The sequence below is a fragment of the Tamandua tetradactyla genome, chromosome 16 (assembly GCF_023851605.1).
Source record: "Tamandua tetradactyla isolate mTamTet1 chromosome 16, mTamTet1.pri, whole genome shotgun sequence".
In the NCBI taxonomy this organism is placed as follows: Eukaryota; Metazoa; Chordata; class Mammalia; order Pilosa; family Myrmecophagidae; genus Tamandua; species Tamandua tetradactyla.
The window spans coordinates 19,335,026-19,361,494 of NC_135342.1; the positions used below are offsets into that span (position 1 = coordinate 19,335,026).

At 38.0% G+C, this 26,469-nt stretch overlaps 1 protein-coding gene, 1 non-coding gene and 1 pseudogene across 3 annotated transcripts in view; 1 reads left to right on the plus strand and 2 right to left on the minus strand.

The window, feature by feature from the left end:
• The window catches only part of LOC143659029 (uncharacterized), a 66,060-nt gene extending 45,446 nt beyond the window's left edge, over positions 1 to 20,614 (plus strand). For both annotated transcript variants that reach the window (XM_077131525.1, XM_077131526.1), the window contains exons 3-5: positions 8,042 to 8,168; positions 9,151 to 9,243; positions 11,722 to 20,614. In XM_077131525.1, the coding sequence (XP_076987640.1) occupies positions 8,042 to 8,168; positions 9,151 to 9,243; positions 11,722 to 13,916 (2,415 nt within the window). In that variant the 3' untranslated portion in view covers positions 13,917 to 20,614. The remainder of the gene's footprint in view (positions 1 to 8,041; positions 8,169 to 9,150; positions 9,244 to 11,721) is intronic.
• LOC143659031 (protein MEMO1-like) lies at positions 6,316 to 7,023 on the minus strand (annotated as a pseudogene).
• A 4,693-nt stretch (positions 20,615 to 25,307) lies between the features above and the next one.
• On the minus strand, positions 25,308 to 25,414 carry LOC143660504 (U6 spliceosomal RNA). The gene has a single exon (XR_013164100.1). It is a non-coding gene; the product is annotated as a U6 spliceosomal RNA (small nuclear RNA).
• Between the last annotated feature and the right edge of the window lie 1,055 nt (positions 25,415 to 26,469).

A 26,469-nucleotide genomic window follows, 5' to 3' on the forward strand; every position in this document is an offset into this window, starting at 1 on the left:
TGTCTTATCTTTATTGCCTGCAGTTTCATCCATTCCCAGTGGTCAGGAGAAGGGGTCTCTACCCCAGGAATGTATCTTATCTTTATTACCTGCAGTTTCGCCCATTCCCAGAGGTCAGGAGAGGGGGTCTGGGGTTTTCTACAGAGAAGGCAGCCGAATAAGAAAGAGAAAGGGGGGGGCCTGTTTGCTACAATATGAATAATACTTTACCTATACAAATCTAACCAGCCACAGGATAGAAGATCCCTTTTAAACACTGTAATACTTCCAAGACACCTCCTATGCAGTAGGTTAAACTATTTTAACATCTTACCTATACAAGGTGAAAGTACAAATTATTTGTAATGGTTGTTCCATTAACAGTGAGAAGACTTGTCTTCTAAAATAGAGGATAATGCCAACAGGAACATTAAGAAGAATATTGTTCTGATGCCCAAATTTATTATTATTATTATTATTATTATTATTATTATTATTATTTGTATGCTGTATGGCAGGGTCACATTTCATTATTTTTCCCATGCGTGCGTCCCATTATTGCAGCACCATTTGTTGAATTTTTGTATGTTTGTTTTACTTGTTTATTTTGGGGGAAGTGCATGGACCAGGAGTCAAACCCAGTTCTCTCACATGGCAAGTGAGAATTCTACCAGTGAACTACCTTTGTGCCCCCTGATGCCCATATTAATTTTAACAGGGAGAAAACTAAACTTTAGTTCTGAATGAATACTTAGCTTAACACAAAAGCTTTCTTTTCTTTCTTTAATATATGATACACAAAGCTTTTGCTCCTGCATACTTCCTTCCAATAGCATATTTATGAAGGGAATAAGAGACAGAGATACTACAAAATAATGGAAGAAAGAAGAAATTTATGCTTGGGTTTGGAACACAGCCAGACGTCTATATACTTTTTACTCAGAATACACAAATGATATACTTAAAATTTTTCAGTCCAATTCATCACTACCTTCAGAGGTCAGAAAAGCCCTGAGTAAGAAATATAATCAGCTTTTTATATTTAAGAGATTTATATCCAAAAAGACTCAGATTTTCTCAACATTATCCCCAAATGCTAAATAATGCCAGAATGTGTTACCAAAATTGTTATGGTTTTTAAAAACTAGGTCAGAGTTCTATTTGTTTAAATGCTACTTTTTCTTAAAGGTCCTACAAGTATCATCTCTTCTATGAGGATTTCTTAGGTCATTCTTTATTTATTTGCTTTTTAAATTCTTCCAGCATTTGATCACTTTGTTACCACTGTCATATACTGTGCCTTAGTACATGTATCGTCTAACTAGGATATAAACCCTTTAACGCTAAGACTTATGTCTTTTTCTCCGTGACAGACTGACATTAACAAAGTCACTACAAATTCAAATTCTTACACGTACTGAGGTAATAAGTAACCAAGTGACAAAAAGCTAGATTATTTGAAATCCAGGCAATTAAGGTTATAAGAAAATCCATTTATATTTCTTATTAAATTTAACTGATTTCTTAAATAGAATATATTTGAAGCATTATTAGATCCTTATTTTTATTATATTTTATATAGCACTTAGATTGCCGTATATATTGCTCAGTTTATGCAACGTTTCAGGCTATTTCAAGAGAAATTTTGATAATGTATTTATAATACTAGCTTATTTTTTAATAAGCTTATATAGATTTAAGGAGAACACATCTAAGCAGAATAAAACTGCATTTGTTCAGTTCACAATTTATCATAAAATTCCTTTTCTCTGAGGTTGGAAAAAATCTCTTTGTTTTAATACCTTAAAATACAAACAATTTCAAAAATATCTTGACATCAATTTCTGGGAAACAAACTGCAATTGTTTAATTTATCTGAAGTCTAAATTCTGGAAAAATTTTTCCATGTCTCTGAACGATCTTTCATTTTACTTACTGAAATTTGATAATTAAATTTTATTCAGTTAGTTGTATCCCAAAGCTATTTATAGTTTAATAATCTGATTATTAGTTACCACTGCAAAAAATAATATTAGCAAACATAGCTTATACTATAGCATTTTTATGCTTACCATTTCCAATCTCCAGGCCCACTAAAAAAAGATTCTAAACCACACCTCCCTTTAGTCGTTATGTGACTAGCCCTTCCGCATAACTGCTTTATGTGGTTGGGCCTTAGGGTAGCAATAGGTTGCACAAAGAGAAAGATAATAGATTTTTTGAGTTTGAAAGTTTTAGGTGAAGGCCATGGAATTTTGAGAGTTCCTAATGCTCTTCTCTTTTTTTTTTTTTTTTTTTTTAAAGGGAGGAAGGGAAGGAAAGACAGAGAAGGAAGGAAGGATGGAAGGAAGGAAGGGAGGAAGAAAGGGAAACATTTTTAAACATTTTCTTGTTTTATTATATTTTGTTTGTTTGTTTGTTTTTTACATGGGCTGGGGCCGGGAATCGAACCGGGGTCCTCCGGCACGGCAGGCAAGCACTCTTGCCCGCTGAGCCACCGCGGCCCGCCCTAATGCTCTTCTTTTAACTATTTTTAATTATTAGAATTGTTTTACTAAAAGTTGTAACCAAGACCAGTGGAAAAGATCTTTGCTTTTTCCAGAGGCAGCTCTTTGGCAGTTTTCTGCTGCCTTAGGGAAATTCCAGGGGCAGTTTCTTTCTAATATCCCCTTTGTTTGCAGTAATTACAAAACAAAAGTTTTGCAATCTTGCCATTCAGAGTTTTTTCTCTTTTATTTCAGAAGTACCAATTTATATATATATGTATATCAGGTACCTAATTGTTTCTAAGCAGCTCAAATAGAGCTCTTTTAAGAATTTTCTTATTGGTTACTCAAAAAAACAGACACACAGAAATACTTTTGAAAGGGACAAATAAAGGATTGAATATATTATCTCATCCCATTTCTACTTTTTTGCAGAAAAATTCTAATTGTAATATCTTTAACTATAATGGTAGTATTTTCATTTTAAATCACATTGAGGTCAGATTATGTTACATAAAAAAAACTTTTTATACACTCATAACCAAAATCTTTTCAATTGTCAGTACAGCCCAAAGATTTTCTTTTCAAAAGAATTTCCATAATCAGTTACCAGTTACAAGCATTTGATGAATACAAATGCAGGAACACACCGATTAATAACTATGAACACTCCAGCTAACAAATAGACATTAAACGCTTAATGCACTGATTAACAATTAAACAAACATTAACTTCTTCTATACCCAGGTACCACACTGGCTAGTATTTATGCAGGTTTACTTAACTTCATTAAATATCAATTAATTGTTGAATTACTCATTTTTTAAGTATAGTCAACAAATTTAGGCCAGGGCCTCAAACCCTGTATAGAGCACAAACCAAATACATCAGTTAACAGTTAGACATAGAACACTTATTAAACCAATTTAACAATTAACCAGTTCCTAGGTTATACACTGCTAGCACTTAAACAGGCCTACTTAGTTTTTATTAACCACCAATTAATTGTTAGATTCAGTACATTATGGTACCCAAAATCAGAAGGTGTAGAGGTCAGAGCAAAGGGATCATTCTGGAAGTATGACCCAGGCCTAGGTCAAAGGGGAATTGAATTGCCTATTTACTTCCTGATCCACTTCTACCTTGATAACTCACTCATCCAGTCTGATGTCCTGACCTGGAACTGGAAATGGTTTATCTCTTTGAAGCCATCTTAAGGTGCCAAAAGTCTCTGAAGTGCTGGCAGAACAGAGAAACCCCAGTGGCCAAGCCTCTAGACTAAATTCAGTCCAGTGGCTGCAAAAGGCTAGGTGGCTTGGCTTACCTGCCAGAGATTCAGGCATTCATCCCTTCTGGGTCACCATCTTGTTACTGAACAAAGACCATGGATTTTTTTTTGCCTGATGTGCTCAATAACCAATTCCTGAGACATGGGTTTCAAAGAGAGAAAAAGTTTACTTTTTCTACATGTGTAGCAGGAGAGCAGACAACCTAATGGCCAAAAATCTGTCTCTCTGAACAAAGGGGATTTGAGATTTTTAAGGATTCTAGCAAGGAGAAGTGAGGTCATTTTGGATAATACGTTTGAAGCAGAAAAGAAAACATTCACTGTTAGTGTAAGTTAATATAAGTTGAAAGAAAGGGAGGCAAAGCTATCACTTCAGTTGTACAGGTATGAGCCAGAAGGAGGGGAGACAAGTTATCTTGCAATAGCAGAGCCTAGTGGATATGATTTACAAATGTAAGAACTGAGGCTAGTTAATGACTGTTTTCTTTACCATTAGGTCCTATTAAGAAAATGACCAGATAAAGGGCTCTTACAGACCCAAAGACACCAGACAAGAGATAAGGGCTTTTACAGTCCTTTCAGATATCCAGACAGCTCGATTATAGTTTAAGTCTTTCAGATATTCCCCTCTGTCTACTCCAATATCCCCCAAAGCAAAAGGAACATTTATATAATAACTCAGTAATTAAAATCATCTCTTAAATCCTAATTTCTCAGTTACAGTAGGAGAAGTCCCATGTAGCCTCTGCCCAGTGTACCCCAATAGTTACATCTTAAGGATCTTTAGTACAATATCAAAACCAGGAAATTGATGTTGGTATAATGTGTGTCCACAGCTCTGTGTCATTTTAGCACATGTGTTAGCCTTGTGTAACCATCACTTGCAGTCAAGATATAGAACTATTCCACACCACAGAGACCTCCTCCTGTAAGCTCATTATACTGACATCTATACTCCCTCTTCTGCCATCCTTTACCACTGGCAATTACCATTCAGTTGACTGTGTCTAAGATGGTGTCATTTTGGAAATGTTATACAAATGGAATTATACAGTTTGTAGCTTTTGAGATTGACTTTTTTCACTCAATATATTGTTCTTAAGTTCCATCCAAACTGCATGTATCAGTAATTCATTCCTTTTATTGCTGAGTTGTATTCCATAGCCTGGGGTACCAAAGTCTGTTAAACCATCCACCCATTGAAGGACCTGGATAAATTCCAGTATTAGACTATTTAGAATATAGTGGCTATGGATAGTCAGGTACAGGCTTTTGTGTGGATGTATTTTTATTTCTCTGGGATAAATGCCTAACAGTATGGCTGCTACTGTTAGCACTGTGGTAAGTGTATGATTATATTTTTATATTCATTTAGCCATTCATGCTTCCTTATGATTAATGTGGCTCATGTGACCAATAAACTGAATTTTAAACTTTATTTCATTTTTAATGGACTTAAATGTACATAACCACATGAAGATGGTGGCTACTAAAATGGACAGCATGATTCTAAGAACTTTATATGCATTCCTCAATTCTGAGGTAGGTGCCTTTCTGCAGATGAAGAAATTGAGAGTTTAAGGAATGTCTTTGTCTGAGGTCATGTGGTTGGTAAGAGGCAGAGCTTTGGAAATTAAACTACGGTGTTGTGGTTTCAGAAACTTTGGTATTAACTTCAACCCTCTGAGTGCCCTCTTAGATGGTTGTCACAGATAGGTGCCATGTGCCTTGAGAACACTGAGGATGATTTATATAACTCCCCAGGAAGGGTGACTGAAGGGCTTTTGGTTTATCAGAGTATCAAAGTGACATTCCCAGGTTTAGTGAATGTATGAATGAGAAAGGAAAGATGGAAATTATCAGACCTTGTTGGAACTAAATTGACCCAACAGTTCTGGGACAATTTTTTAGTATCTATCCACTTTAAAATGTGTGTACTCTGTGAGTAAAGAGTTACAGTTCTACGGATTTACTGTAGGCATACTCATCGGTGGTGACAAATTAAATATACAGGGATCATTATTATTATTATTTCAGTTGTGAAACCTTTTATTAGCAACTAAAATAGATGGTATCTGTTGTACAACACAGGTCATAATTGTCTATAACTGGAGATTAGTTATAATCTAATACAGATCATTTATAAATGCGATTTATTTATTAAAAAGCTTCTACCCTTCTTTGTATACAATTTGCAAAACTATACTGAAAGCAGAATATATATGCATAAGTCTGCAAAGAGTTTAAATTTAGGATAGGTAAATGTTTTGTAGGTTATTTTCAGAAAACCATCTGCTACAACTGTGCCTTTATGTTGTCATCATTTTTTCTTTATCATATTTTGATGCCTGCCTGCCTTCCACTGCCCTAAACAATAAAGCATTTGTTTAACAAGTTGAAATTAAGGGGGAACTACACCTACTAGAAAAGAAGGAAAGAACATTCTATTGGTTTGAGGTTTCAGAATCCCCCCAAACCAAGAAAAGTATCTTTTTAAGGACTAGGCTAGGACCCAGACAGAGTATGAATATGTGCAGGTGGCATCCCTGAGGATTCAGAGCTTCAGTGGATTGTGAGTGCTCCAGCTGCATAACTCACTGGACTGACTTACCAGATTCTACACTGGCTTCACTGGGTATAATTCAAAAAGTAAAAGCTCATGTTCATTCCATTCTTCTGGAGTTCAACCAATGGGATATCTTCCACATATTGTATTACGGTATTTCTTCAACTAATTGCTAAAAGATACAGAGTCTAATTGTTCTATATTACTCATACCCATTTTATCTCGATGTTCATTGGATCTGTGAATCTTTTCTTGGGATTCATCATGCTAACTGTAATGCAATGCTTGACCCCAATGGCAGAAATGAGAGGAAACCACTTACTAGGATCTGCTAGATATTTACTGAAGAGTTTTCCAAATTCCTTTTCTTTGGACTCAGAGCTCCAGCCAGTACACGAATAATGGTAAACTCATCCTTATGGCTTTAGCTCTGTAAGGCAAATGCATTTCAATACCTTGTTCATCTTCATCCATCTGCAGAGACATGCATTCAAACATTCCTGTCTTCCATAGTTCTGTATAAAACTTTTGGTCACTACAAAGGTCATGCAAAGATGTCGTGTATATAACCACATTGAAAAATGCATATTGGGAGAGGGGCACATGATGGGAAGACCCAAGGATAAAAATTCTTTGATTAATAGATGAATCTGCTTGTTTGTAAGCATGAGCAGTACAAGACCCATAGTATGTATATCCTGCATGGGATGCAATAATGGCTCTAGCAGGTCTTTCTGTAGACTGTACTTGTGAAAGACAACCTACTAGCTGTGCATTTAGCTGAAGTCTTGAGGCTGTGTACCAGCTCCTCACATAACTGGCTTCCTGGCAGACCACACAGGTTGAACATCTTAGAGCTTGTGCCACCTATGATGCATGAGGATGAATGAGGAGGCAGTGTCTGCAGGAGCAACTCTGTGAGGGGAAAAGATAACATGAGCTCAGCCCAAGAGGAAGTGGCAGCAAGGAGGGAATCAGGCCAGCCCAGAAGGAGGAGGAAGAGGTGGTGGCAGCTGGAGCAGCAGCAGCAACAATCACCATGAACTCACGACCACCAGAATATGATACCCAGGGTGGTCCCACTGAAGTCCAGAGAGCCCAGGCCCTGAACCCCACAGTTGCCGCTGCTTCACAGCAGGGGCTGGTTCTTGCCAGAGATTATTTTTTAGTTGCACAAACTTTTGATGTGATTGTGGAAAACTTATGTGTAGAACACGGGAGAAAAGGAAATTTCTTAGAGTTAACTCAGGTTCCCCAGGATCCAGAATGCTTCCCATACATCTTCCATCTTCTCAGTGCTAGCCTTGTTCCAGTGGACAGTTGTTTTTTTGTTTTTGTATGCTGCATGGTGGGGATCACATTTCATTCTTTTCCATGTGAGTATCCCATTATTGCAGCACCATTTTTCATTGAATATTTGTTTGTTTTGTTTGTTTCATTATTTCCTTGTTTGTTTTTGGAAAGTTTGTGGGCCAGATATCAAACCCAGGTCTCCCACATGACAAGCAAGAATTCTACCACTGACATGGCAAACTCTGGGATCTATCATGTAACCACTTTTTGAAGAGTGCTTTGAAAACTTGCTTTTTTATTTCTTTGCTTTATATATATGTTATACTATAAAATAAGAATGTTTGAAAAAAAAAGAATTCTACCACTGAACTACCCTTGCATCCCCTAGACAGTGGTTTTAAGATTGATGAGTGGTGTTTCACATTGTAGGAGGCAGTGACATTCAAGGATGTAGCTGTGGTCTTCACAAAGGAAGAATTGGGAATGTTGGATGCCACTCAGAGGAAACTGTACCAAGATGTGATGGTGGAAAACTTCAGGAACCTGCTCTCTCTGGGTGAGGAGAGGAGTCTTCTGCACTAAATATTATTCCTTTGGAGTGTCTTTGTGTCCTCAGGTGTTTAAGACTTTGGAACTCTTGAAATGCTTCCCTGAACTTGGGGATCTGAGTTTTCTAATTTCTGTGGGACAGTTTGTCTCTACCCTATTTTTTGCAAATTGAAGTTGTGACATATTATTGGGTTATTAAATCAATTTTTAGTTGCATCATAAATGATGTTTGATGAAATAGAATACAATAGAAATATCATAGCTCCTTCTTAGGAATTACATATTGTGCAACAAAAATTGTGAATGAAAACATGGGAGGTGTATAACAATAGATAATGGTTAGAATCACATCACTTGATGCAGTGATTTACATTAATGGATTTGTGTAACGGCTCATAACATAAAAGGTATTTATTAGAATAGGTGGCCATCAAAAGTTTGAAAAACATTGCTTAGAACTTATATTAGTTTCCTAGGGCTGTCCAAACTAATAACAACAAACTACATAGATTAAAACAACAGAAATGTATTATTTTATAGTTGTAGAGGCCAGAAGTCCAAAATTAATGTGTCAGCAGGGCCACACTCCCTCCATAGCCCTAGAGAAAAATCCTTTCAGCTTCTGGAGGTTCCTGACATTCCTTGGCTTATGGAATTATCACTCCATTCCCTGCCTTCATCTTCACATGGACTTTTCATCCCTGTGTCATTTTTTCTTTCACTCTTTCTGCCTCTCAATCTCTTCTAAGGTGACTTGTCATTGGATTTAGGCCCTCTCTCATCCAGGGAGATCTCCAAGATCTTAATTACATCTCTAAAGATACTTTTTAAAATCAAGTCACACTTGCAGGCTACAGGTGAAAACTATTCTTAGGAACCATAATTCAACCCACTTCAGGAACATGAAAATTATGGGGTTAGAACTAAAATTCAGTTAATTTTTGCCTTTGATGTATTCACCTCATTCATATACCATTTCCTTTCCACAGGATTTCAACCCTTCAAACCAGATATAATATTACATTTGGGGAAAGAAGAGGAACTTTTAATGATGGAGTCAGCAATTCAGGATGAACATTCAGGTGAGAGTTGTACAGCCACATGCTTATAATTAACAAACCCAGTACTGTACTTTTCACCACCTCTTTGCATACCACCTGGCCCAAGCCCCCATTCTTCATTACTCTGCTTTGATTAGAACACCTTTCTCTTTGCCACCCTGCCTCCACTTTTGCCTGTTTACAGTCCATTCTCTGCACAATTAGCCAGAGGAGTCCTTTAAAATGTAAATCAGATGATGTCATTTCTTTGCTTAAAACTATCCCATGCCTTCCCATTTCACTCAGCAAAATCCAAAATCCTTACAATGGCCTCCAAGGGCTTTATATAACCCAGCCACCCACTACCTCTCTGAATTATTTCCTATCCTTTACTCCTTCCTCAGTCCCTTCAGACAGATGGGATCACTTTCTGCTGAAGCTAAGAGATAATGCTATTTTGATCGAATGGATCACACACACACTTGAACGTTTTAGAGGGCCTCATATCTAACTGAACACTACTCTGTGTCACTACCTTTGATCTTTCTGAAGTCTTAACAAAAATTTTTTCATTCATGCCCCTAAGTTTATTTTTAGGCCATATTTACTGAGAATGCCCAGGATTAAATCTTGACTCAGATGTTATTTCTTCATTGTAACATCATTTAACATCAAGATATTTAAAGCCAGCAATTATTGAGTCCCCTTAATTTAACAGTCCTTCTTTAGCTAATTTTCTCTTCTCACGTTTTATTAGAAGCAGGAAGAAGAAACTAGGCAGCACCTTCAACATTGGCTAGCTAGAGTACCTGATTTATTAAATACATTTTTTTATTTTCCACATAACTACAAACAACAGTATTGCTAAATGTTGTGCCACTACATTAGGATCCCCCTTTGTCCCATTTCCAATTACATTTCTTTGCTTCCCTTTAGCTTCTCCCTAACCTCCTCAAAGTCCAGACTTCTACTAAATGTCTTGAGGTACTTCACTAACACTCTCTTAAAAGGCTCTCTAGCTTCCCCCCGTTTCCAAGCCCAGTCCCACAATTTTAGGCTTTTGTTATGAAGCACCCCAAGTACAAAGTCCATATTAGCTACCACTTGCTATATAACACATTACTCCCCACCCCAGCTTAGCAACTTGCACCAACAAATATTTATTATCTTTCATAGTTTCTGAGGGTCAGAAATTCTGGAGCACTTTTAGTCTAGCTCGCCATCTCATGAGGTTGCAGCAAGGTGTCGACTTGTGCTGCAGTCATTTAAAGGCATGCTTGGGGCTGAAGGGTGTGCTGCAAAGATGGGCTCATTCACATGGTTAATGGCCAGAAGCCTCATTTCCTCACTGGCTCTTGGCAGCAGGCATATCCTTGCTCAGTGGGCCTCTCACTAGAGCTGCTGAGTCTCTTCAAGGGGCAGCAAGGTGCAGCAACTGGTTTCCCCTATAGCAAGTGATCCTCAAGTGCAGAAGAAAGAAGCCACAAGTCTTTTATGACCTATGCTTGGAAGTGACATACCATCATTTCTGCCATATTCTATTGATTTCAGAGACTAATTCTGATACACTGTGGGAGGGCTCTAAAAGGTATGAATACCTAAAGGAGTCATTAGGAGCCATCTTATATGCTGGCTGCTGCAGCATCTTTTGGTACAGTTACATATCTGTGAAGTCTAGAAGATAATATTAGCCATTCATGTTTATACAAAAATTTGGAACAAGTAAACAGCAAAAATTATCAAAGGTTCACTCCCATTACAAATGTCAGCTATGGGAATGAATTTCCCAAATTTTTTCAGGTTCTAATGTTCACCAGTAGAATATTATATACTAGAAATTCATTGAAATCAAGGGAAAATTCTCTCAAATGTAGCTCATTAACATGTTGATTGAATGACTAAATTAAGTGAATAAAGGTATAATCTTATGGATTCCTTATTGGAATAGCAGAGATATTTACTTTTGCAAATATATTCTTAGTTTTTCTGAGGATGTCCCCTCTTCTCCTTGGGAATTAGCATACCATGATAATCCATCAATATCCACTAAAAGATCAATTCAGGCTTTTCTAGATATTTTGCATTTCCTTGCCACATACAGATATGTAGGTTGTACTACACAGCCTTGTTTTGAAATGTGTAATTAGCTAGGATTATGTAGATCCCATAAACCTACTACAAAAAAAGAGGAACAGATTTTAAAGTGTTTATTCTTGTGGAAAAGGAGGTAAAGTTTCTCCTCTATTTTATCTTTATAAGACATCTTGTTGTTGTAGCTCAGGTTCCTTATTTCTAACTTTGACTACATTCATAAGACTTGGTATAGTTCTACATGAGTCCCATTAAACACTTAGTGGATAGGAGCCTAGTGACTACTTTGTCTCCATAGGCATGGAAAAGCAAAGTCAAGCTGGACTTTGCAGTGGTTGAATAGGGCTTACAGTGTGCATGTGAAATCTTTGTTTCTCTGAGCAATCCCTTGTGCACACTATCATCTCTGAATTCTCCTTATCCTTCCAGGAAACAGGAATAAAAATGAAGTAAAGACTCTTCAAGAAGTAGCATTAAAATACATTTTACATGAAGATCTTACATGCTGGCAAATGTGGAAACAATCTACAAGTAAATTAGCCAGAAATCAAGATGAGATAATATATCCTAATTTGAGGAAATCAGAGTTGTTACAACAAGGTGATGCCCCCTCTCAGATGTGGTCATGGGAATCTATTCAGGTTTCTGAAGATGAGAACTATGTAATGAAGCTTCAAGGGAAGAGTACTAGTAGCATTCAAAATGCAGAGTTTCCAAATAGGACCACCTGGGATTTGGGGAGGAAAATGTGTCTGAGAGAGACACAGAATGATCAGATGCATATAAGAAATAAACTGGGTAAATATGATCAGTGTGTCACGAAAAGGTTCTCTCATCACCAGGATGGTCATGGAATACACAGAAGAGAAAAAACATTTAACCATAATAATTGTGGAAAAGACTTGAAATCATCCCAGCTTAGTGTAATCTACCCAGGAAAGCAAATCTTTAATGAGAATGGAAAAGTCATCAGTATTGGCTGTAATCTTGAACTTGATCAGCAATTACACATAAGACAGGAGCCTCATAAATGTGTTGAGTGCGGAATGGGCATCAGTTATAGCTCAGTGTTGCCCATTCATCAGAGTGTTCACACAGGAGAGAGATACTATAGGAATGATGGGTGTGGTGAGGGCCTCAGTGAGAGTTCACAACTGCAAACTCAGCAGAAAGTCAACACAGGAGAGAAAACCTACAGATGTCAGATATGTGCTAAGAGGTTGAATCAAAACTGCTTTCCCACATATGAACTTATTCACACAGCAAAGGAGCCTTATAAGTGTAACAGGTGTGGGAAAAGCTTCAATCACAGCTTAGATCTTAACATTTGCTGTGCAGATGACACTGGAGAGAGATCCTATAAATGTGATGTGTATGATAAAGATTTAGGTCAGACATCACAACTTCAGGCCAATGAGGGAACCCACAATGGAGACAAAATTTACAATTGGGAAGCATGTGATAGAGTAAATAATCAAAATTCTGGTCTTCATCAGAGAATCCACACCAGAGAGAAATCATATCAATGTGAGGTGTGTGGTAAGGGCTTCAGTAGGGCCTCAAATCTTCAAGCCCATCATAAAATACATACTGGAGAGAAACCATATAAATGTGACCTGTGTGAGAAGAACTTCAGCCGCAATTCTAATCTTAAAGCCCATCAGAGAGTCCACACAGGACAGAAGCCATACAAATGTGAGACATGTGGTAAGGGCTTTGGTCAGATTTCACATCTTCAGGCTCATCAGAAAGTTCACACAGGAGAGAGGCCATACAAATGTGAGATATGTGGTAAGGGACTTAGTCGGATTTCACATCTTCAGGCTCATCAGAGAGTTCACACAGGAGAGAGGCTATACAAATGTGAGATATGTGGTAAGGGCTATAGTCGGAGTTCAAATCTTCAATACCATAAGAGAGTCCATACAGGAGAGAAACCCTACAAATGTGACCTGTGTGATAAGAACTTCAACCGTAATTCTAACCTTAAAGTCCATCAGAGAGTTCATACAGGACAGAAACCATTCAAATGTGAGACATGTGGTAAGGGCTTTAGTCAGATTTCACCTCTTCAGGCTCATCAGAGAGTTCACACAGGCGAGAGGCCATACAGATGTGACATATGTGGTAAGGGCCTTAGTCAGATTTCACATCTTCAGGCTCATCAGAGAGTTCATATAGGAGAGAGGCCATACAAATGTGAAATATGTGGTAAGGGCTATAGTCAGAGTTCAAATCTTCAATATCATCAGAGAGTCCATACAGGTGAGAAACCCTACAAATGTGATTCATGTGGTAAGGCTTTCAGCTCAAGTTCATATCTTCATACACATCAGAGAATCCATACAGGAGAGAAACCATACATATGTGAAGTGTGTGGGAAAGGCTTCATTTGGAACTCATATTTTCATCTTCATCAGAGGCTCCATAAGGGGGAGAAACGCTATAAATGTAGCATATGTGGTAAGAGCTTCCTTCAGGCCTGTAATCTTCAAAGCCATCTGGGAGTCCATACTGGAGATAAACCATACAAATGTTTTGAGTGTGGTAAGGGCTTTAGTGAGCGTTCACGACTTCACGTTCATCAGAGAGTCCATAAAGGTGCTAAATCCAGTGCACAGTAGTGAGTATTGTAAAGGCATCCTTCAGAATTTAGATTTCCTAGTTTCATCAGAAAATATCTGCACAACAGAGAATATTTTTGCAGTGTAGTGTTTTAAGATTCAAGAATGAGCTGAGGACAGGCCACAGTGGCTCAGTGGCAGAGTTCTCGCATGCCATGCCCGAGACCTGGGTTCAATTCCTGGTGCCTGCCCATGTTTAAAAAAAGAATGAGCTGAGTTGCTCAGTCATGCTTTTGAAGAAAACGTGTCATGTATATGGCCAGTGTTTGAGGGAAGGCTCTAGTTTTCACAGTTAATCAAGAGAACACACAGCAGAGAAACCCAATAATAAGAATTTCACATTCAACAAGAGTCTATGAAGGAAAGACCTTAAAAGTGATGAGTAAGGTCAAGACTTAAGCAAAAGTTAACAGTGGACATGACAAAATCCATGTGCACCAGAATATAAGCTCCATGAAGGGAGGAACTTTGTTTACTACCTTATCACCGTGACTTCAAACTTGTGCCTGAAAAATAGGTGCATTTTTATAATTGCTGCTTAAAAATCATTGTCAGATAATTCCAATTTCTGAGTCTCTTGTTATGGCATCTGTGATTGTCTTTTCTCTTTCAAGTTGTTACTATTCTGTTTTTTGGTATGATGAGTCATTTTTTATTATATCCTGGACATGTTTGGTATTCTGTTGTGAGACTGAGTCCATTTCAGTCCTTTTTAATTTATGTGTAGCATGCAAATCCATGTGGTAGTTCAGTTCCCCCTCTCCCCCAAATTACACTGGGGGAGGGAAGGAGCAGAGTTCCATGTGCTTGCTCCTGGGTGGGAGTGGAAAGTTTCCTGGTGGGCTCTGCAGACACCAATGAAGGTGAGGGGATGTTAATATCAAAGGGCTGAATGGTGCCACATTGTTCCTGCTGAGTAAAAGTTGAAGGTCAGCTCCCCAACCTTGATGACACCACCCTGTTGGAGGAATTGGAGTGCTGACTAGATCCTTTTCATTCTGCTTCATTGCTGAGGTGGAGTGAGCACTGGATGGGTGGAAACTCAGTCCTCTACTACCCTGCTGACATCATCCCTGTGAGAGAAGGGTCAACTCGTTGCCTCCTCACCACTAGATGGGAGTAGAGGTTCAGCATCCTGTTTGGTGTCACTGATCCTAAGAGGGGGAAATGATGGGCAGACTTGCACCACTTCGTTGCTCCCAGGTTGGGGTGGAGGTTCAGCTGTCCACTGTATACTGCTACCACAAGGAATTGAGGAGAGGCAGTTTTCCTATTGGGGTTTGGCTAGAGTAGGGTTGATGCTATCAATAAAGATTTTCTTTTCTGCTAGACCACTATTTTCCAAGTTCCTTTTTGCTAAAAGCAGGATTTTATTTTTCTTGTCTTAAAACCTGTTTGTTCCCAGTTGCAGACTTTTAGCACCTCACCTAGGTTATTTGTGTGGCAGACTCACTGCCATATCATTTTTTTAATGCTTTTATTGACAAATCTTCACACACAGTCCATACATGGTGTAAAATCAGTGGGTCAAAATATTATCAATTGTTGTGTATTTATCACCATAATCATTTTTAGAACATTTGCATCACTCCAGAAAAAGAAAGGAAAAGAAAAACCTCATACATCCCATACACCTTACCTCTGCCTCTCAGTGACCACTAGTATTGCCATCTACCCAACTTATTTTACCCATTATACTGCCTATTTTTTAAATTTATTTTTATCCATATTTTTTTTACTCATCTGGCCATCCCATGCATAACAGGAGCATCAGACACAAGGTATTCACAATCACACAGTCACATTGTAAAAGCTGTATCATACAATTGTGTTCAAGAATCAAGGTTACTGAAACACAGTTCAACAGTTTCAGGTACTTCCCTCCAGCCACCCAAATATACCATAAATTAGAAAGAGATCTCTATATAATGCATAAGAATAACCTTCAGGATAAGCTCTTGTCTTTGTTTGAAGTATTTCAACCACTGAAACTAATTTTTTTCTTCTCTGTTTTGGTCAAGAAGGCTTTCTCAATCCCATGATGCCAGGTGCCAGCCCATTCCAGGAGTTCTGTCCCATGTTGCCAGGGATATTTCCACCCCTGGGAGTCAATTCATACATGGGGGGCAGCAGTGAATTCACCTGCCAAATTGGCTTAGAGAGGCCACATTTGAGTAACAAAGGAGGTTCTCTGGGAGTGACTCGGGCATATTTTAAGTTGGCTTAGCCTTTCCTTTGCAAGAATAAATTTCATAGGGGCAAACACTAGGTAGATGGCTCAGCATATTGATTTGGTTGTCCCCACTGCTTGTGAGAATATCAGGAATTCTTCAAATGGGGAAGTTGAATATTTCCTCCTTTCTCTACAGACTCCCAACGGGACTTAGCAAATTCTTCTTTATGCACTGCCCCAATTTCCCTGGGATATATTGGGGCATCACAGTAACCTGGACAAACCAACAAGGTCTCACTCCCTTTTCAAGATTCCATATAGTAGTTCTGGGAAGATGGCAAAATAGGATAGATCAAGTTCACCCCTACTCCAAGGAACAGCTAGAGAATGGGTGAGAAGATGACTGAGACAGCAATTCCAGGGTGTAACTGATCTGGGAGAATCTTCTGCACCACATAAGGAGGCTCTGGTTGCAAAAGCTGAGGAAGTGAGAAGCAGAGAACCAGAGACCCTCTGACTGGTGCAAAGAGCCTAATGTGGTAATCCAGAGCCCTCAGAACTGCATGGACAGGGAAACGGGGACTAGGAAGTAAGGCAAGCTGTGTTTCTTAAACATCCTACCCTCACCTGTGCAGATCCGCGACCCACAACTCATCCCATACATTACACACCTGAACCATATCACCTGCCCCTCCTCCTTATGCTTCAAGTGCCCTCACCCCACCAACCCCCCACATGCATACCCACTTGACTTCTCCACCCCAAGGGTATGCACACCTGCTCCAGCCCAACCCACCTCTCCTGCAAAAGTGCAGTCTTACTATACCACTCCAAGCCCTACCTTCTGGTCCCTGCCCCCTGCAGGCAGTTGCCAGCACATAAAGGTAGCAGGTACTTACTTCCAGACCCAGACTATACCCAACTTCAACCCATACAGTTATGAACTCCACCCCACCCTGAGCTCTGTCCACATGTACTTCAGCTTACATTTCTCAGAGATCTGAACGTGCACAGGGCCACCAGTCATGCCCCTATGCTCTGAGCAAGCACTGACCTGTGCAGCTGGGCCACATCTACCTCCAGCCCATGCAGGAGCAACGCTGACCTACTGATCTGAGCTCTGTGCATGCATGTAAAGGGCCCAACACCCCAAACCTGTACACCTGGACAGGCACATCTTCACCATGCTGGGCATCCAGGCTCACAAGCACCAGCATAACATCCCCAAACAGTGCCTGTACCTGCACTGCAACACATCACCACACTGCACTCTGCGTTTTGCTCTACATCCATCCTGCAAAGGCTTTAGACTACTGAAGTAAATCAACTTCCAAAGTAAACCATTCAAGATTTTTACATGCCATGAAGAAAGCACATCACTAAACATATCATGATACAGACAGATATAGCCCAGCTAAGGACCAAATTAAAACACCATAGGAGACACAGACATTGCAACAGCTAATCAGAGGTTCATATGACTCTACTAAATAAAGGATGGTTAATGACAAGGGAGATCAAGAAGGTAGAAGGGCATAATGAAGAATTTGAAATAGAATAATAGCAGAATTTGAAAGAGTAAATAGAATAACAACAAATATCACAGAGATTAAAGATGCTGTAGACTTAATAAAAATGATTGAGACACAACAGCAGATTTGAAGAGGCAGAAAAGAGAAGAAGTGAACTAGAGGACAGGATAACTGATTTCAAACACTAAAAACAGGCAGTGACAAAAAAGACAGAAAAATTTGAATTGGATCACAGGGAAATGATGGACAAAACAAAGCACACAAATATAAGAATCATTGGTGTCCCAGAAGGAGAAGAGAAGAGTAAAGCGCTAAGAAGAGTAATTGAGGATATGATGGGGGGGATTTGCCAACCCTTATACAGGACATAAATATACAAGTCAAAAAAGGTCAATGAACTGCAAAAAGAATAAATCCAAATAGACCTCCCCCAAAACACGTACTCATCAGTCTGTCAAATGTTGAAGAGAAGCAGAAAATCCTGAAAGTGGAAAGGAAATAACAATCTACTACATACAAGGGTAACCACATAAGCCTGAGATCAGACTTCACAACTGGCACTATGGAGGTGAAAAGACAGTGGTATGACATATTTAAGACCCTGAAAGAGAAAGACTTCCAGTCAAGAAGTCTATACCCAGCCCCAAATTGTCCTTCAAAACTGAGGGAGAGATTTAAATATTCACACACAAACAAATCCTGAAAGAATTTGTCAATGAGAGACCAGCTGTATAAGAAATACTAAAGGGAGTTCTACCAGTAGGAAAAAAAAAAAGGAATGGGAGGTCTTGAAGGGGACACAGAATTGAAGACTACCAGTAAGGGCAAAGCATAAAATGAGAAAGACGGAAAAGAATATGTAGATCTGACAAATAAAATCCAAAAGATAAGATGGTGGATTCAAGAAAAACATTTTTAGTAATAATTTTGAATGTAAATGGATTAAATTTACCAATTAAAAGTTACAGATTGGCAGAATGGATTAAGAAATATAATCCAGATATATGCTGCTTACAAAAGGCACGTCTTATACACAAGGATACAAATAGATTCAAAGTAAAAAGATGTTCCACATAAGTTGAAACCAAAAGAAAGCAGGAATAGCTATACTAATATCAGGCAAAATAGATTTTAGATGTAAAAACATCATAAGACACAAAAAAGGACATCATATATTAATTAAAGGGGCAATTCACCAAAAAGAAATAACCAGAAATGTTTATGCTCCCAATCAAGGAGCTTCAAAGTACAAGAGACAGACATTGGCAAAACTGAAGGGAGTGAAAGAATTTTCAATTATAATAGTAAGGGACTTCAATACACCATTCTCCTTTATAGATAGACAATGAGACAGAAGATCAACAAGGAAATAGAGAAGTTGAATAACTTGATAAATGAATTAGACCTAATAGAAATATATAGGTCATTACACCCCAAAACACCAGAACATACATTCGTTTTTAATTCTCATGGAACATCCTCCAGGATAGATTGTATGCTGGAGCACAAAACAACTCCTTATAAATTTTAAAACAATGAAATTATTCAAAGCGTTTTCTCTGATCACAATGAAGTGAAACTGGGCATCAATAATCACCAAAGAATGAGAACTTTCACAAATACATGGAGATTAAAATACACACTGTTAAACAACCAATGGGCCAAAGAAGAAATTGCTGGGCAAATCAGTAGCTATCTGGAAATGAATGAAAATTAGAATACAGTATATCAGAATTTATGGGATGAGGGAAAAGCTGTGCTGAGGGAAATTTATTGTCCTAAGTGCCTATATTAAAAACAAGAAAGAGCAAATATCAAGAAATTAACCACACACTTAGAGGAACTTGAGAAAGAAAACAAACTAACCCCAAAACAAATAGAAGATGAGAAGTAACAAAGATTAAAGCAGATTAAAGTAATGGGAGAACAAGGGAAACCATCAATAAAACCAAAAGTTGGTGCATTGAGAAAATCAATAAAATTGTTGGGTCACTAGCAAGACTGATAAGAAAATAAAAGAGAGAAAGAGAGAGGGTGCAAATAAACAAAATAAAGAACGAGAATGGGTACACAGACCCTGAAGAAATAAATCATAAGAAGATACTATGTACAACTATATACCTATTGCTTTCACGGACCGGAGCTGAAAGTATATTAAGGAATGACGAGAGAGACAGATGGGAACAGGGCATCTGAAGATTAGTAACAACACACAACTTTTTGAAAATTTATTTATTAATTAAAAAACTAACAAACCAAATAAAACATCAACATATATAATCAGTAATTCACAATATCATCACTTAGTTGCATATTCATCATTTCTTAGAACATTTGCATTAATTCAGAAAAAGAAACAAAAAGACAATAGAAAAAAGAAATAAAACAAACACAGAAAAGGAAAAAACAAAAGATTATACCTACTATACCCCTTACCCCTCGCTTTCATTGATCACTAGCATTTCAAACTAAATCTATTTTAACATTTGTTCTCCCTATTATTTATTTTTATTCCATATGTTCTACTCATTTGTTGACAAGGTAGATAAAAGGAACATCAGACACAAGGTTTTCACAATCACACAGTTACATTGTGAAAACTATATCATTATTCAATCATCCTCAAGAAGCATGGCTACTGGAACACAGCTCTACATTTTCAGGCAGTTCCCTCCAGCCTCTCCATTACATCTTTTTTTTCTCTCTCTCTCTCCATTACATCTTGAATAACAAGATGATATCTACTTAATGCGTAAGAATAACCTCCAGGATAACCTCTTGACTCGGTTTAGAATCTCTCAGCCATTGCCATTTTGTCTCATTTCACTCTTCCCCCTTTTGGTTGAGAAGGTTTTCTCAATCCCTTGATGCTAAGTCTCAGCTCATTCTAGGGTTTTTCTCAATCCATTGATGCTGAGTCTTAGCTCATTCTAGGATCTCTGTCCCACATTGCCAAGAAAGTCCACACCCCTGGGAGTCACATCCCACATAGACAGGGGGAGGGTGGTGAGATTGCTTGTTGTGTTGGCTGAAGAGAGAGGCCACATCTGAGCAACAAAAGAGGCTCTCTTGGGGGTGACTCTTAGGCCTAAATTTTAAGTAGATTTGACCTATCCTTTTTGGGGTTAAGTTTCATATGAACAAACCCCAAGGCTGGGGGCTCAGCCTATAGCTTTGGTTGTCCACACTGCTTGTGAGAATATCAAGAATTCAACTTGAGGAAGTTGAATTTCTCCCCATTCTCACCATTCCCCGAAAGGGGCTTTGCAAATACTTTTCCACTCACTGATTGAATCACTCTGGGATTCATTGGGGCATCACTCTGGACAAACCAACAAAATCTCATGTCCTACCCGAGATTCCAAGTACTTACAGTGTTCAATCAAATTATCTCATAAGTTATATTAGGAAATGCACTAGTCAAAATATAAATTTTGTAACAAACATTTTTTGCTTTAGTCTCACACATATGGTGACATTTTAAAATAAAATTACCATCTATTTGTAGCACCCTGCAATAATGACATTACTTTGTTCTTCCTCATGCAAAAACATTTTTTAAATTTGTACATTTAGTCACTATTATTATACACTCTAGGCATTCCTAGATTATACCATCTCAGTCTTTAATGTCTATCTTTCTTTCTGACTTCATTTATGTCCCCATCCCTCCTCCCTCTATCATTCTCACATTCAGCTTCATTCAGTGTTTTAACACAATTGTATTACAGTTAGGTACTATTGTGCTGTCCATTTCTGAGTTTTTGTATTCAGTCCTGTTGCACAGTCTTATCCCTTCAGCTCCAATTACCCAATATCTTACTCTATTTCTATCTCCTGATGGTCTCTGTTACCAACAAAATATTCCAAGTTTATTCACTAATGTCTGTTCATATCAGTGATACCATACAGTATTTGTCCTTTAAGTTTTGGCTAGTCTCACTCAGCATAATGTTCTCAAGGTCCATCCATGTTGTTACATACTTCATAAGTTTATTCTGTCTTAAAGCTGCATAATATTCCATCATATGTATATACCACAGTTTGTTTAGCCACTCATTTGTTGATGGACATTTTGGCTGTTTCCATCTCTTGGCAATTGTAAATAATGCTGCTATAAACATTGGTGTGCAAGTGTCTGTTTGTGTCTTTGCCCTTATGTCCTCTGAGTAGATACCTAGCAATAGTATTGCTGGGTCATATAGCACTTCTGTATTCAGCTTTTTCAGGAACCGCCAAACTGTCTTCCACAGTGGTTGCGCCATTTGACATTCCCACCAACAGTGAATAAGTGTGCCTCTTTCTCCACATCCTCTCCAGCACTTATCATTTTCTGTTTTGTTGATAATGGCCATTCTGGTGGGTGTGAGATGATAACAGACAACTTTATTCTTAACTAGTTCCTGCTTATATTTTGCAGGGTTCACATGACAAAAAGCATGCATACACCTGGCAAGAAAACAAAGTGCTTACTTAAGAGAACCACAAAGAACCTCAGGCTAAGACAAAATAAACATTCTCTTTCTCCAAGACTGTTCTCCATTAAGCAAATAACAATCTCCACAGTTTGGTGCTGCCACCACACTGAAGCCAGCTGTTCTCAACAAATTCTACAGGTCTTGTTTTAACCCTTGCTCCTACACATGCCAACAAACTAGGCAACTTGGTTGAAATGAATACATTCCTGGAAGCACACATGCACACACACAAAAGGTACAGTGACTCAGAAAGAAATAGAAGATCTCAACAAACCAACCACAATTAAATAGAGTCAATCAATCATTAAAAAATCTTCTTACAAAAAGAGCCTAGGTAGATAACTCCCAGGGATGATTTTGACACTCATGCCAAAATCAACAATTCCATCCTTACCAAAAGGGGGGAAAGAAGTATAATTAATAAAGTATCAGGGGCTTAGAGAGTTCAAATAGAATTGAGAGGTTACTCTGGATGTCACTGTTATGCAACCTTCAGTTAGACATTGTTACCTGTCACAACTTGCCAACCCCCAACCAAAGGATTCCAGCCAATCCTAAAGAACTTCTATGACAATATATGATTCTACAAAGGTTCCATGCACAAGGGTAACTTTCCAGAAACCTACAACCTCCAGAAGGGTCCCTGGGCCAGATAAGTCCTGAAACCTAGAGGGCCCAGTTCTCCAAAACATCAGCTAGTTCCATCTCGTTACCCCATATTACTGACAACCCCTTCCAATATGAAAAAGTTAGAAGGGCCATAACCCAAATACCCATAAAGAGTGGAAAAGAAAGATCAAAGCTGATGGTGGAGTTATACAAAGAAGGTAGGGTTTAACAAACTAATATGATTGTTGTATCATTAAATTCATATTTCTTTTAGTTTCCAATATCTTGGAGTAGTTAGAAGGAAAAACCTAAAATTGTAGAATTATAACCCATAACAAACTCTGAAATCTCTTCTACAACTAATTGTTGTGCTGTGCTTTGAAATTTGTTGCTTTATTGGATATATATATAGCTATTATTTTAACAAAAAAGAAAAAAAGTGGATTGTGATGATAAAAAAAAAGTTTATTCCTTCTGACCTCCTGTATTCTGGAGCAGCTAACAGGAAAAATCTGAGATGATGGTATGGTAAACTGTTCTAGTTTGCTAGCTGCCAGAAAGCAACACACCAGAGATGGATTGGCTTTTACTAAAAGGGGATTTATTTCATTAGTTCTTCAGAAGAAAGGCAGCTAACTTTCAACTGAGGTTCTTTCTTGTGTGGGAAAGCACAGATAGTGGCCTTCTCTCCAGGCCTCTGGGTTCCAATAACTTTCCCCAGGGTGATTTCTTTATGCATCTCCAAAGGCCTGGGCTGAGCTGCAAGTGCTGAGATGAGGTATGCTGAGCTGCTTGGGTTGTGCTATGTTGCACTCTCTCACTTAAGCACCCGCCAATTAAACCAAACATCATTCATTGCATCAGGTATGCCTACTAACCAACTGCAGATGTAATCAGCAACAGATGAGGTTTACATACCATTGGTTCATGTCCACAGCAATAGAACTAGATGCCTTCACCTGGCCAAGTTGACAACTGAATCTAACTACCACATAAACCATGACTAAAAAAAAGGGAGGAAGGAAGGAGGGAAGGAGGGAAGTAAGGAAAGAACGAAGGAAGAAAAGAAGGAAGGAAGGAGACAGAGAGGGAGGGAGGGAGGGAGGGAAGGAAGAAAGGAAAGATAGAAAAGCCCAGGGCCAGATAGCTTCACAGGGGGAAGTTTATCAAACATTCCAAAAGAAATTAACACCAATCCTGCTCAATCTTTTCCAAAAACTTGAGAAAAAAGGAATACTACCTAACTCATTTTATGAAGCCAATATCACCTTAATACCAAAACCAGGTAAAGATGCTACAAGAAAGGAAAACTACAGGTCAATCTGTTTAATGAACATAGATGCCAAAATTCTCAACAAAATACTAGCAAATCAAATACAACAACATATTAAAAGAATTATACACCATGACCAAGTGTGATTTGTAACAGGAATGCAAGGATAGTTCATCATAAGAAAATCAATTAATATAATACAGCACATTAACAAATTGAAACAGAAAAATCACATGATCATCTCGATTGATGCTGAAAAAGCTTTGACAAAATTCAACATCCTTTTCTGATTAAAAAACACTTCAGAAGATAGGAATCTTAGGTAGCTCCCTCAAAACAATAAAGGGCATATATGAAAAACCCATAACCAGCATCATAATCAATGGAGAGAGACTAACAGCTTTTCTCCTAAGATCAGGAATGAGACAAGGATGCCCTCTGTCACCTCTATTATTCAACATTTTACCTGAAGTTCTAGCCAGAGCATTCAGGCAAGACAATGAAATAAAAGGCATCCAAATTGGAAAGGAAGAAGTAAAACTTTCATTATTTGTACATGACGTGATACTATACTTTCCAAATCCTGAGAAATCTACAACAAAGTTACTTGAGCTAATAAGCAAATTCAGCAAGGTGACAGGTCATAAAATTAATGTGCGATTGGTTGGGCCAGGGTGGTTCAGCAGGCAGAGTTCTGGTCTGCCATACTGGAGACCAGGGATCAATTCCTGATGCCTGCCCAAGCAAAAAAAGAAAAAGAAAAAAAGATTGAAAATCAATATGCAAAAGTCAGTAACATTTCTATACACAAGCAATAACCCAACTAAAGGGTCAGTAAAGGAAAAAATTCCATTCAAAATAATAAGTAAAAGAATCAGGTATCTAGGAATGAACTTAACTAGGGATGTAAAGGACTTCTACACAGAAAACTACATAACATTATTAAAAGAAATCAAAGAAGATCTAAATAGTAGGAAAAGCATTCCCTGCTCATGGATAGGAAGGTTAAATATAGTTAAGTTGTCAAGTCTACCCAAATTATCTGTACAGTCAATACAGTACCAATCAAAATTTCAACAGCTTACTTTGAAGAGTTGAAAAGTTAGTTACCAAATTCATCTGGAAAGGAAAGAGACCCTAAATAGCTTAAAGCATTGTAAAAAAGAAGAACAAAGTGAGAGGATTACCACTTCCTAATTTTAAAACATTATAAAGCCACAGTGACCAAAATAACATGGTAGTGGCACAAAGATAGAAGTATTGACAAATGGAATCCAATTGAGAGTGCAGAAAACCACCAAATCTATGGTCAACTTATTTTTTTTTTTAAATATGGAACGCTTCACGAATTTGTGTGTCATCCTTGTGCAGGGGCCATGCTAATATTCTCTGTATCATTCCAATTTTAGTATATGTGCTGCTGAAGCGAGCACGGTCAACTGATTTTTGACAAGGTTCCCAAATCCCCTGAACTAGGAAAATAGTCTCTTCAATAAATGGGCATGGGAGAACTGGGTATCAATAGACAAAACAATGAAAGAGAACCCTTACCACACACCCTATACTAAAATAACTCAATAAGAATCTAACACTGAAATATAAGAACTAGTACCATCAATCTTCTAGAAGAAAATGTAGGGATACAGCTTCAAGATCTAGCACTAGGAGGTAACTTCTTAAACTTTACACCCAAATCACAAGCAACAAAAGAAAAAACTGATAAATGGGAACTCCTCAAAATCAAATGCTTTTGTAGCTCCAAAGACTTTTTCAAAAAGGTGACGATGCAGCCAATTCAATATTTGATAATCATACATTGGACAAAGGTTTGATATTCTTTATTCATAAAGAAATCATACAACTCAACAACAAAAGAACAAATAACCCAATTATAAAATGGGCTAAAGATATGAATATGCATTTTTGTTAAGAGCAAATACAGATGGCTCAAAAGCACATGAAGAGATGCTCATTTTCATTAGCTATAAGGGCAATGCAGATCAAGACATATAGTTCTAAGTTTCACAGATTGAGAGCCAGAGGAGAAGTTTTGCCTTAGCATTGACCATGCCTATAAATGACTTTCATGAGATTTTGTGATGGTTGTATTTTTAGTTACTGAAATGATATAAGACTTTTATAATATTGTGATGAATGAATGTATTTTGTATATGGAAAGATGTATTTTGGGGATCCAGAGGGTGGATGGGCTAGTTTGAAATTGTTATGTACCCCAGAAAAGCCATGTTCTTTTCCTCACCCAATCTTGTGGATGCAGACCTGTTGTTTAGAGGGGGAACTCTAATTAGATTGTTTCCATGAAGATGTGACACCCAACTGTAGATGAGACCTTTTGATTAGATTATTTCCATGGAGATGTGACACACCCAATTGTGGGTATAAACATTTTAATAGATGGAGATGTGACCACACCTATTTAATGTGGATCTTAAATAGTTTACTGGAGTCTTTACAGAAGCTCTTGAAA